General features: G+C 35.9%; 1 protein-coding gene across 1 annotated transcript; it reads left to right on the forward strand.

Annotated features, from left to right (window-relative positions):
* Positions 1–856: 856 nt before the first annotated feature.
* On the forward strand, positions 857–7,951 carry LOC148698360 (uncharacterized). The gene is made up of 2 exons (XM_088700668.1): positions 857–1,001; positions 6,572–7,951. The coding sequence occupies exons 1-2, from the start codon at positions 955–957 to the stop codon at positions 7,923–7,925; spliced, it is 1,401 nt and encodes a 466-aa protein (XP_088556794.1). The 5' UTR covers positions 857–954; the 3' UTR covers positions 7,926–7,951.
* The last annotated feature ends 5,754 nt before the right edge of the window (positions 7,952–13,705 follow it).

Raw genomic sequence — 13,705 nt, forward strand, 5'->3', positions numbered from 1 at the left:
TTTTGTTGACAAACATGGGCTTTGGGAATTTCATATTTTAATTTCATCGGGGATTGATTTGCAGCGCTAAGTGTTTCCGTGGACTTGTGAAAATATTTAGTAGGTATTAACCCTTCTTGAATGCAATTTAAATCTGCACCTGAATCAATTAAAGCGATGGTTTCTAAATGAAAATCTTCGATTACTATCGTAACTTTAGAATACCATTTTCGAATTCTTATTTTGTCTAAAAGACTTAAAACAAGTTCTTTTGAAGAAGAAGATGTAGCCGAGTGAGCGTCGGAATCGGAATTTGAGGAAGAACCATTTTGTTCTTGGACGAGTTCTTGCGTACGTACTCTACTGAGTTGTGAACGAATTTCGGTATTTTCGGATTTTAAAAACTTAATTTCCGATTTGATTTGATTAACTTCTTTTTGCAAATCTTTGAGGGTGATCTCCTTTTTGTTTTTATTAAAACGTTCCAAAGTGGTACTGAGAGAAATCTTTTGAGAAGAAATTTGACTAGTGCCAGGTTCATGAGAAGAAATCAAATTTTTGAGTTTTTTCAAATAAAAAGATTTTAAATCAGGGTCATCAACTTTACTAATTAATTCCATTAAAAACTCTTCTTGTTCTTCTTGCTTATTAAGCACTGAAATTTTGTTACAACAAGTGTCCGTGCATCCAAACTTAATGTTTGGCGAGGAGACGTCGCTAGAACTGCTAGAGTCGGAGACGGAAAAATCGGGATTTTTATCAGATTGACTAGAGTCGGTATTTCTAATCTGTTCATTGTTAATTGCATTAGCATCTATCTAATCTGGTTGGTAATTGCATTAGCATCTATCTAATCTGTTCATTGTTATTCACATACTTGTATCTTATCTGCATTTCTTAATCGTCGGTCCTCAGTTCTTCTTTCTTCCAGCCAAACAGTAAGACGTGGTCCAAACAATAAGTCCCAGGAGAGGCATGAGCGGAGCGCATGAGCGGGGGAAGAGTCTAGACATACGAGGAAGGTGAATCTTTTAAGTCTTGCATATAGTATACTTGTTTTGTGCATTTCATGAGTAGATTATTTAGATCTAGTTCAATGGCCAGCACTAGCTCTAGATCCACCTTAGGAACTATACCTGACATTGTCAATGAAGAACAAAAATTGGATTTTCAAACAGACGAAAGTATTGATTTTTCCGACTGGAACATTCCAAAAGTTTCAACCCAAAATATTTACAAGAAAAAATGGTCTTTGACCTCTTTTAAATCCGAACATCACGTCAAAACAGTTGAGAAGGCTTATGCTCTTAGCAAAGAACATGAGACTTGTCAATTATTTTCTCCAGAACAAATCAAAGCGCATCGCAAAAACGGTCATAACTATCTTCACATTGGTTTAGTTCAAATCGCTGTTAAACCTTTAACACGAAAAGGTCTTAATACGTCTATTCTTTTATGTCTTCGTGACGCCCGATTTACTGATTTTAACGATAGTATTCTTGGAATGATTGAATCAAGTCTTTATAACGGACCTATCCATTTTGATTGTTTTCCAGATCTCACAATAAGTCTTTCAGACCCACATGTTTTGAAAGCTCTTACTCTTAATATCAAAACCTCCGGGTACCAAGTCCTGGAAGGAACACAACCTTTGGCACTTATTTTTAGAGTTTATTACAAAGTCACTGGCACAAACATGAATTTTCAAGCTTTGAACAAAAGTCCTCGCGACCACACTCTTTTAATCCAAACAACCCAAGAAAGCGCAAACATTAGAGTACCAAGAACCATTAGGTGGTCAGACATCAGTCTCCCCTCAGATTGGTGTTTAATTAATGAAAGTAAGCCGGTTTCCGTCCAAAACAGCCTCGTTAATCTTGACAACATTGAACAATATTTTGATGGCACAGTTAAAATCAATTTTGATCGTCCAGCAAGAAAATCTTGTGAATCAGTTTTGTCACACAAATCTTTTACTCCTAGCAGACAGTCTTTTTCTGGATCCACGTCAACCGATAGACTGGGTCGAGATCAAGATTTGATCAAATCTTTAGTAAACAAAAAGTTAAAAGAGCAGGAAGCTGCACAACAAGATCTAGTCAATGATTTACTCAAATTAAAGTCTGTCGACACTTCTTCACAAGTTGCACATCCTGTTTATCATCCTCCAAACCATGAAGAACCCACTTCTCCAACTCCTTCTGATTTTGAAACAACATCGGTGAATCACCAATTACTTGTTTTAAATAAACCACAAAAAATCCGATGGAGGAAGCTTAAAGCTGACATCGCTTCTGAGGAAAATATTCCCAGAAGAAATATTTTTAGAAAAAAGTATTGTGATGAAGAAAAGCTAGCCATATATGCCGAATGGAAAGCTTTTGTAGAACAATACCAATTTGAAATATCTTTCTTTGATTTTATTGAAAAACATTTTGAAACAAAAAATAAAGTTACGGTTGTTACCAAAGAAAATTGGGTTAAGGAAGACAAAACTTTAATTTCTTCCAGTCATCCTCCCAAAGAAACTATTTTGATTTCCACCGGTAATACCAACATCCCCGCAACCCCTTTTAAAATTCCAAAAGAAGATTCTGGTTTTAAACCTGTCATTGAACAAAATAATTTTACAAACCAAAGTCTTCATACCATTGGAAAACAGTTAGACAAAATAGAAACCAAAATCGACAAATTGTCTCAACCAAAATCTTCTCCAAAAGAAAAACCTTTAGTAAATTTTACTGATACTGCTTCAAGTTCCACTGCTTTAAAATCCATGACTACTTTACAAAAAATTGATCATATGCTCACTGAGCTCAAAAAAGAGAAAGTTGTTAATGTTTTGCAAAACAATGATGTTTCTGTCGAAGAAGAAAATACTTTTGATTCTTCTCAGGACACAGAAACTAGTTCTGCTATCCAAAATATTGAAAATATTTTTCAAAACATTGATCTTCAACCAACTTTTGATTTAAAACGTATTCGTACTCATCCGGTCAACCCCACTTCTCTCACAAAAAACTGGTATCCCAGGCCAACTCCTCCTGACCTTCAATTTGAAGAACGAAATATTCAAAATCAATTTTCAGTTTCTGCCGACAAACTTTATGAGTGGAACATAGATGGCTTGTCCGAACAAGAACTTTTGAACAAACTTCAACACATGTCCATGGTTGCTAATAGCTACATTTCAAATCACAATTTTACACAAACACAAATAGTTGATCTTCTCGTCACTGGTTTCACCGGGATGCTTCATTCTTGGTGGGAGAAGCACTTAACTTCTCAGTCCAGAGATGAAATACGTTTTGCGGTCAAAAAAGATGAGGAAGGATTTCCCATTTTTGACGAAACGATAGGACAGGGAATACCCGACGGAGTAAATACTTTACTTTATACGATTATAGAACACTTTATAGGAACACCCAGCAACGTTACTACGCGTATTCACGACCAACTGAGTAATTTAAGGTGTCCAACCTTAAGTGATTTCAGATGGTATAAAGATGTTTTCATATCCAGAGTTATGCTTCGGGAAGATAGCAATCAACCCTTTTGGAAAGAAAAATTTATCAATGGTTTACCAAATCTTTTTGCTCACAAAATCCGAAATGTTTTAGTAAATGAAGAAGGTGTCATACCTTATCATATCCTTACTTATGGTAACATAGTTAATGTTATTCAAAAGGAAGGATTGAAAATGTGTATCGACATGAAGATTTCAAAACAAGTTCATAAAGATAAATCTATTGCTAAATACGAACTTGGAACATTTTGTGAACAATATGGTTTACCTCCAATCGCTCCTTCGAGTAAAAAGAAAAAAGCTCAACAAACCAGCAAGTTTTCTAAACATCAATCCAGATTTTATAAAAACAAAAGATCTTCCAACAAACCTTTTCAGACAAATAAATTTTATGAAAAACCATCTTCAAACAAAAAACCTTTTCGAAAGTCTAAAAAGGATTTTCAAAATAAAAAGGGAAAATGTTACAAGTGTGACAAATTTGGTCATTATGCAAATGAATGCAAGGTTAAAAAGGTTATTAACCAACTGAAAATCTCTGAAGAAGAGAAAGTTCAACTTATTCAGGCTTTAGAAATTAGAAATACCGACTCTAGTCAATCTGATAAAAATCCCGATTTTTCCGTCTCCGACTCTAGCAGTTCTAGCGACGTCTCCTCGCCAAACATTAAGTTTGGATGCACGGACACTTGTTGTAACAAAATTTCAGTGCTTAATAAGCAAGAAGAACAAGAAGAGTTTTTAATGGAATTAATTAGTAAAGTTGATGACCCTGATTTAAAATCTTTTTATTTGAAAAAACTCAAAAATTTGATTTCTTCTCATGAACCTGGCACTAGTCAAATTTCTTCTCAAAAGATTTCTCTCAGTACCACTTTGGAACGTTTTAATAAAAACAAAAAGGAGATCACCCTCAAAGATTTGCAAAAAGAAGTTAATCAAATCAAATCGGAAATTAAGTTTTTAAAATCCGAAAATACCGAAATTCGTTCACAACTCAGTAGAGTACGTACGCAAGAACTCGTCCAAGAACAAAATGGTTCTTCCTCAAATTCCGATTCCGACGCTCACTCGGCTACATCTTCTTCTTCAAAAGAACTTGTTTTAAGTCTTTTAGACAAAATAAGAATTCGAAAATGGTATTCTAAAGTTACGATAGTAATCGAAGATTTTCATTTAGAAACCATCGCTTTAATTGATTCAGGTGCAGATTTAAATTGCATTCAAGAAGGGTTAATACCTACTAAATATTTTCACAAGTCCACGGAAACACTTAGCGCTGCAAATCAATCCCCGATGAAATTAAAATATGAAATTCCCAAAGCCCATGTTTGTCAACAAAATATTTGTTTTAAAACTCCATTTGTTTTAATCAAAAATATTTCTGATCCAGTTATTTTGGGACTCCCTTTCATTGCATTAATTTATCCTTTCAAAGTTCATCATAACTGTATTTCTACCAAGGTTTTTGGCCAAAAAATTACTTTTGAATTTTGCATGGAAACAGATCTTAAAAAGTTAAAACAACTTCAAAAAGATAATGTTTCGAAAACTCTCAACCAGATTACTGCAAAATCCCAACAAATTGCTTTTTTACAGGAAGAAATTCTTCACAAAAGAATTGAAGAACAATTAACAAACAAATCTTTATTAGATTCTATTCGCCAGTTTTCCGATAAGCTTACTAAAGAAATTTGTTCCGATCTTCCAAATGCTTTTTGGCACAGAAAACAACATATTGTTAAACTACCTTATGTTAAAGATTTTATTGAGTCAAAAATCCCCACAAAAGCACGACCAATTCAAATGAATCAAGAAGTTTTAGAGTTTTGTAAAACTGAAATTAATCAACTTTTAGAAAAAGGAATTATCCGTAAAAGCAAATCTCCATGGTCATGCCCTGCTTTTTATGTCCAGAAAAACGCAGAATTAGAACGCGGTGCTCCACGACTGGTTATTAACTACAAACCATTGAATGATGTTTTAGAATGGATCCGATATCCAATTCCTAACAAAAGAGACTTGATAAAGAGACTTTCTCAGGCAACTGTTTTTTCTAAATTTGATATGAAATCAGGCTTTTGGCAAATTCAAATTCATGAATCTGATAAATACAAAACTGCTTTTGTAACTCCTTTCGGACATTACGAGTGGAATGTAATGCCTTTCGGCTTGAAAAATGCACCAAGTGAATTTCAAAATATCATGAATGAAATTTTTAATCAATACAGCCATTTTTCAATTGTTTATATTGATGATGTATTAATTTTCTCAAAATCAATAGAAGAGCATTGGAAGCATTTGCATGCATTTGTTAGGATCATTAGGTCCAATGGGTTAGTTGTTTCGGCATCTAAGATTAAGTTATTTCAAACCAAAGTTAGATTTTTAGGTTACCATATTTACAGGTCTACCATTCAACCAATAGATCGAGTCATCCAGTTTGCTGATAAATTTCCAGATCAAATTATTGATAAAACCCAGCTTCAAAGATTCCTTGGATCTCTCAATTATGTTTCAGAATTTTATCCTCATTTGCGTCAACAATGTAAGCCCTTGTTTGATCGTCTCAAAGAAAATCCTCCATCATGGTCACAAAATCATACTTCCATTGTCAAACAGATCAAAAATCATGTCAAGACTTTGCCTTGCCTTGGCATTCCAACTCCCGGCTCTCTCAAAATAGTCGAAACCGACGCATCTGAAATCGGTTATGGAGGTATCCTAAAACAAAAAATTTCTTCCGAAGCTCCTGAACAAATTGTTCGTTTCCATTCAGGAGTTTGGAATTCTGCTCAAGATAATTATAGTACTATTAAAAAAGAGATTTTATCTATTGTATTATGTATTAGCAAATTCCAAGATGATTTATTAAATCAAAAATTTTTAGTTCGTGTTGATTGCAAATCTGCAAAACATGTTTTACAAAAAGATGTTCAAAATATTGCATCAAAACAGATTTTTGCACGCTGGCAAGCCATATTAAGTATTTTTGATTTTGATATTGAATACATTAAAGGCAGCCAGAATTGCATCCCAGATTTTCTAACCAGAGAGTTTTTGCAGGGGAAGAATGGGTACTAATCCTACTCAGCAACGAAGGCTCCCAGCCACCCTTACCCAAACCCCAGCACCAGTAAAACAAGAGTCTATTCCCGACTCTTCATCGGCCCTCGCCATTACAAACAGATTTACTCCCTTAGGTTCAACAGTAGGAAATATCCGACCAAATTACCAAACGGCCTTAGCCACCCCTTATGATCCCTACTCTTCAGTTCGTTCTCCAGCACCTTCACAACCAAAAACACCTAGCTATGCTAAAACATCACCATATGTCCAGAACCCTCATTCTGAAAAGCTTTTTAGCATTCCTCTTCATATTGACAAAAACCAACCTCCAGAACGCATTGCTAAATTACTCCTTCCTCCAAATTTTCACTATCTCCCAACAGAATCATACAAAAGCCTCAAATACTACCAGGCCATTCTCTCTGAGACAGAAAGCATTGCTATTAAGCCCATTTACAGCACCACTCATCAAAGCAAAATATTGTACCATTCTCTCCATATTGGAAAATTCCTTACCGAACTCGAATGGGGAATTCCCCTTTATCACACAAAACCCCTTCATACTCAGCATGTTCTCATCCCAAACAATCATTACAATTACTATGATTATATCCAAGCATGGACCAACATTTTTCTCCACCAGACAGAAGACTTTAGTCATTCATGGTTCATAACCTTTGATAAAAATTTCAGATTGCGGTTTCCTGCATGGTTTCCAGATTGGTGGGCTTCCCATGGCCCAAGCTCTTCTATCATTCCAGATGACCTTCGTCATGTTCTCACAAACAACTTCCAGCCCAGTTTTGACAGAAGTCGTTTCGACAACAGAGTTACTATTTTTTCACTGCTCATGGCCAAGTACAAGATCCCATGGATTCTCAAATGGAACTTTGAAGTGGACACTAGTGGTCTTTACAGAACCCGATGGGTAAAATGGTGGGATAAATTCAACCACCAAAAAATTATTGATCTTGTAAAAGTGGAATTTCCCCAGGCATCTTCTCAGGCACTGCCAATCAAAGCTTCAACTTCGTCCTCACAGGCTTTGCCAGAAAATCAGCACTTTCCTGAATTACCAAAAGCTCAGGAACCAGTTCAGTCCTTATCAGACATTAGTCCATCTTCCTCTCTCAAAGGAATTTCCAAGTCAGCCAAGTCCTCCAGTTCAAAGAAAGAAAAAACTACCCAACTACTGGATATGGCTCAGCTGCTAATGGCGGAAGCAGCATTGCTGCAAAAGAAAAAAGGTTCAGACTCAGATTCAGATAATTCTGATGCCTCGTCTCAGCTTCCCGCCAAATGGGCTGATCAAGCAGATTTTCAAGATGCCCAGGACCCATTTGATATCTGAAGAGCATTATTTGCCCATGTGATTGTGTCAGCCCAGCAGCATCATCAGCAGTAGCTGTTTTCGTCTCTTCCGCAAAAGACAAAGAATTATTCTTCAATAGTGAAAAACAAAAAGGTCACTATTCACAATAGTGAAAACAAAAAGGTCACTATTCACAATAGTGAAAAACAAAAAGGTCACTATTCATTTAACTTTTGTAAAAGAATCAAAGCATCTTCACTATTCTTTCACCCAGCTTTAGCAGTCAGCGGGATTCCCGGATCATTTGGCCACGTCTCATTCAACCTCCTCGCTCTATATAACGAGGATTCATCTTCAGAAGAGACATAAGTTTTTAACTTCAAGAACAACTCAGTTCAACAACATCTCTCTGAGATTATTTTTCAAACACTTGTAATACAATATATTCAGGATGCCTGCGAGCTCCATCTATTTGTTTACTTGTTTCATCTGCCATTAGGCAATACCTGTTTGTTATCTGCATTGCAGTAAGTTTTCAATAAAACTTATTTTCCAAATATACTTGCATCATTACGTTTAATTCATTATTTTGATATGCTACTCTGTCTTAATATGTTTTATTTCTGCACTTTAAATTATATGGACGGCTATGCCTCCTGCTGCTATTTTATGTTTTACTTCCGCACTTTACATTCTATGGCCGGCTTTGCCGCCTGTTATATATATATATATATATATATATATATATATATATATATAGGCAGTATCACAGTCATGGTTGTTGACAATGGGTTTAATATGCGTGTGTGTGTGCATATATATATAGGCAGGCCGAGCTGCCAAGATATAGAGGCCGGCCGAGTTGCCAAGAAAGATGCATCTTGACCTCGACCCCAATTTTGACCTACCCCCCAAAAGATTTTTGCCGAGCATGGTATGGATTGTGGCAGCCGAGGAAGGCCACAGTGTTAACAGAACATACGTGTTATTGCCAAGGAACAAAATTTCTTTTTCGGTGGTACGACGAGGTTTACTGGTTACAAATGACTAATTTCCTTGACCATTCGGCTTACAAGATGAAGTTCAAGGAAACTGGGGGGTAATGTTTGGACTCAAATTTACACCATCGGCCTGTGCAATCAACGTTGTTAAGTGAACATAGCTCCCAACCGTTGGATAGAAAAGTGAGGATAATTTTGATAATATTATGGTTTTTATCATAATAATTATCTTTTAATGTGAATTATCTTGGTATATTCTTAAACGAAATAAATAGAATGCAGATTATATCCCAAGCAAGTGGTACAAGTCAAATTGACTTAGAATTCATGGATAGGATTGTTGCACGTGATTTTTTTAGAATATGGTGATTATATTAAGTTGATGAGTCAACATGCATACACATGAAGGGCTAGGAGATGAGATCAGATTGAGCCTTTTGATAATGCATGGCTTGCATTTAGTTGAAAAAAATGGGATAATGCAAGTGAATTGATGCAATTATTTTGCAACTTGCGTTGTATGTATGAATGCATCTGGACGAATTGAGATAACGCATGCACTTGGTAATTGGCAAAGGAGGAACGAAAAGTTATCTTCCGTGTGACTAGTGGGAGAGTTCTATCTGAGGTCAGTTTGCCATGATCAGTAGGGCTTCGCACACATGGACTTCAATGTTGTTGCATAGGCTGTTGGAGTAATTCCACTTGGATTATCTCTAGCCAAGTATTTCAAACCAATGCTAATTGAGTTTCTTATAGGAAGAGCACGTGGAAAATTACTTGGCTAAGGGTGGTGAATGTTTATCACGAATGTGTGTGGTAATCATTCCGTAGTGATTCAAATGAGTTATGATGTTGCATCAGGATGGTGAATGTTTCCACGCCTGAGAAGTCACTCTTATAAATAAAGAAGGGAGTGCATCATTCACGGGACCTCAATTCAACACACAATTGCTCTGTGCAAAACCTCTTAAACATCTTGAGATTTTTTTATTTTCTTTTCCCCGCCGACACACCTTTAGTTTAGATAAACAGCACTGTGAAGGCAACCGGCAAACACCTTTAGTTTGGATAAACAGCACTGTTGTCGTAGAATTAGTCGACCGAGGAGCACCTTCAGTTTGGATAAACAGCACTGCGTCGAGGTCGACTGGTTACCTATCCAAGTCTCGGTCGAAAAGGGTTTCCGAATCCTTATTGGCAGAGGTCATCTTATTAGCCTTCTCGGCGAAGTAAGGTGTTACGAGTTACGACATTCGGCACATTGAATGGCGAGTGATTTTATGATTGGATACTCACAAGTGAGTTTTAGGGTTCGGCATTCTGACGGCCGACCCACATTCACCATCAAGACATACATCACCTTTGAATACTTGTGTCCGTACAGTCTAGTGTCGATTTGACGTGCTTATACTCTCACGAATATAATCACTGTGACCGAATCCAGTGCCGATGATTTGTGAACTTCGCAGAACTAGCAGCCTTGTCTTCAGGCTCGAGAATCCAAAGGCTGAGATTTGTTCCTTCCTCGGCCGCAGTCGCAAGATAAAGAAGTCAACAATGCACTCAACGCAACATCAACAAATTTTACTCCTCGGCCAAACTCGGCAGACGAGTTGGCACTCCCCGCATTCAATCGAATGATGTAGTTAGCTTATTAGTTACTCAGCCTGCGTGCCACGTAGGTTTTGTAATTTTTAGGGTCAACACAACTTCACAGTCAAGTAAACACTGGTGCAGTGGATTTGATAGAGATAAGCTAATGGGAAGGGGGTGGCGGCGACAGTAAGAAGCTTCCGAGGAAAGGGTGGGCAGGATTGGGTGCTTGCGAGGCTTGAGTGGTTGTAGCCTGTCGGCGTGGGAAATCTAGAACTTGGTTATTGTTCAGTGCAGAAGATGATTCCGGTATAATTTGACGACAATAGGGCCTCGCCGTCGTCGGTAAATTTCACCCCTAGCCTCTTTTTGTCATCGTTCGCAAAAAAGTTATCCCCGTATTTCATGAAAATTTCGATTATTGTACAAGAAGAAGCAGACCATTCATGGTGGCTTGCCGTTCGGATCGAATTGGGAAGGTGAGTTTTGTGGCTTTATTTTAAAGGAAACTAATGAAAATGGTTTGAAAAGTTTTAATTTTAATAAAAAATCATGTTATAAGTTTTGTTTAAAATATACAAGGCTCATATTAAAGTAGTCCAACTAAAAATGACCCAACTATAATAATTATGATTTGTCGATTTTACCCCTAACCTTTTTAGGTTAAGTTCCAGATTTTCGTCATTAATGGAGTTCATCGTTGTTTTGCAGACCTTCTTCTTTTTCTTTGAAAAAAAATATAGATCATCATGCTATTTAATTTATATTGTGTTATTTCGTTGAAATGTGATCGTTATTATTATTCATAGTGTATTTGAGATACTGTTTTTCAATTTTTCATCGCCAGAAAATAAATTTGAGATCTGCATGCTATTAAATAGTAACGACGGATCATTGTTTTTGGAATCTAAGTTACTGTTTCTGGAATCTAAGTCATTGTTTCTGGATCTAAATGAAATAGACACACTATTTCTTAAATGTAAGCTAGAAAAGAAATAGTGAAATTCACTGTATTTGGATTTAAAGCAGAATAAGCACCATATTTCTTAAATATAATCAACTAATGCATGAAAGAAAAGAAACAGTCAAATGTTAAAACATAAACTGTTTTTGAAACTAAGTCACTGTTTATGGAATCTAAGTCACTGTTTCTGGAATTTAAGTCACTGTTTTTGGAGTTTGGTTCTTTTATTTCCAGACACAGTGTTTGTTTGTGCACAAACAAAACAAATATTGTATCTGATTTTTTTTTTTTTTCCAGAAACAGTGTTATGTTTTAGGTTATCCAAAAATAGTTTTATGTTTTGGTTCCCTTTTTTTTTTTCAGACACTTTTTTCTTGGTTTTTGCCATTAAACTTCTTTGAACTTGTTTCGGTGGCTTTGTTCCGATGAATGTTTCCTTTTTCAACTTTGATTTGGCTGTTTTTGAAATGGGGGAATTCGATTTGATAGGAAGACAGGAAGTTATTATAGAGGTTTCGTGCTGGCTCGAGGTTGGCGAAGAGTCATGACAATATCAAATCATTTAGGGGTATTTACGGAAGTGTAGATTTGTAGTGGGTTGGGCTTGTAAGTTTGATCAGTGGATAATAATTTTGGATGATTTTTTATTAAACTTTGGACCATTTTGGTTAAATAACATTTTGGAATGATTTTTGGTTAAATATTTGTTGGCCCAAGCCCTTTTCATTAAAGCTTTCTTATTTTAATTCGTATTGTTGGGTAAAAACCGTGCAATCAACCAACTGCTTATAAATTAGTCTTTTTCCTTTCCATGTGTTAATAATACTTTTACTTATTTTTCTTGCTAAATCCTTGGGGTCTAATTAAAAATTAAAAAAAATCTTCGGCAGGCAATTGTCGCAATTCATTAACAGCAATAACCTGTGCAGTAGAAAGAACAGAGCTAGCACCGCAAAACAGAGCCTAGCGAAGGAAATACAATGACTAGGAGGCTGTCAACAGTCAACCAGAAACAAAACAACCGCCAACCAAGCCTTAAAAAAAAAAAAAAAAAAAAAAAAAAACAAATCATAGGCTTGCAAAAAGAAGAGGAAGGTGGAGCGGATGTTTGATACAGTGCGAAAGAACGTCGGAAGATGGAGAGGATAGAGAAGCACATATCTGTTTGTGCTTCTTTTTTTCTTCCGTTTTTCATTTTTCTTTTGCCTTTTCAATTGTCACCCAAAAGTTGAACAAGCTATTCTTTCCATCACTGTCCATAAAAAACATTGGCAGATGAAGAATTCTACTGTTACAAGCTTGACTACTGCAAAATTCCATGCTTTATGCGCACGCAAAATTCTAGTCCACACATATACAAGAAAATTACAAATAATCCGCTTGAAATTGAACTACAACATGTAGAACCTAAAAGTTAGCTAGAACAAGAAAAATATGACTCAACAAAAGAAGATTGAGAACTTATTAATTTCATCCATGGTAATCAATTATTGTTTAGAGGGAGACAAACTATTGGACTTGGTACATTGCCAATATTACTAAACGAGTGCTGCTATTCGGCTCACATTAATGTACTAATCATAATATTGACCCCTTCTCTTATATATGTAGATCGCATGTGCATAAGTGAGATTCATGAAAGAGGTTGACGGTCAAGAACTGATAGTTAAATAACATTATTCTTTCTTTATGTCCCAAATACATATCAACCTAGTATCAACCAAATGCTGACCAAAATACTAGAGATTGGTAGTTATATAAAAAATTTGACTAGTCGTATAGTTCTACGCGATGACCCCTGAGGTCCAAGAATTAGATTAATTCTTATGGTCCAGAGTGTGCCCATGCATGCAGGGACCGGGAAGGCAGGTCCATTGAAAATGATGAATGAAAAGATGGTACTGAGGGAGTAAAACACGAAGAGGAAACAAAGAGTTTTAGGATAGGAAAAAAAAAACAAAAGAACACAGAAACATGAAAAGAAAAAATAAAGCATACAAGATTGGACATCTTTGATCATCTATGCTTGGGAGCAGGGAGGAAGGAAAAAATGAAGATATCATGAGGGATGAGAAGGAGACATCGTGAGGGAGAAAGACAAGGAAGAATAGGAAACGTTTTGGAGGATGAAAGAATATAAAAGAGATTTAAATTCCTATACTTAATTCGTTCATTAAGCATAAGATAATCTTATGAATAAGGATTAAAAACCATCATAAATAAAATAAATTAATAAGTATATTAATTACTTAATTAGT

Source organism: Pyrus communis, chromosome 2 (genome assembly GCF_041283825.1).
Source record: "Pyrus communis isolate YQ-2024b chromosome 2, ASM4128382v1, whole genome shotgun sequence".
NCBI classification, from domain to species: Eukaryota; Viridiplantae; Streptophyta; class Magnoliopsida; order Rosales; family Rosaceae; genus Pyrus; species Pyrus communis.

Excerpts from the sequence above, each read along its gene's own strand:
- LOC148698360 (XM_088700668.1), top strand. The coding sequence starts at position 955 with ATGAGCGGAGCGCATGAGCGGGGGAAGAGTCTAGACATACGAGGAAG. Across the intron at positions 1,002-6,571 it reads AGTCTAGACATACGAGGAAG|GGGAAGAATGGGTACTAATC; the intron begins GTGAATCTTTTA and ends GAGTTTTTGCAG.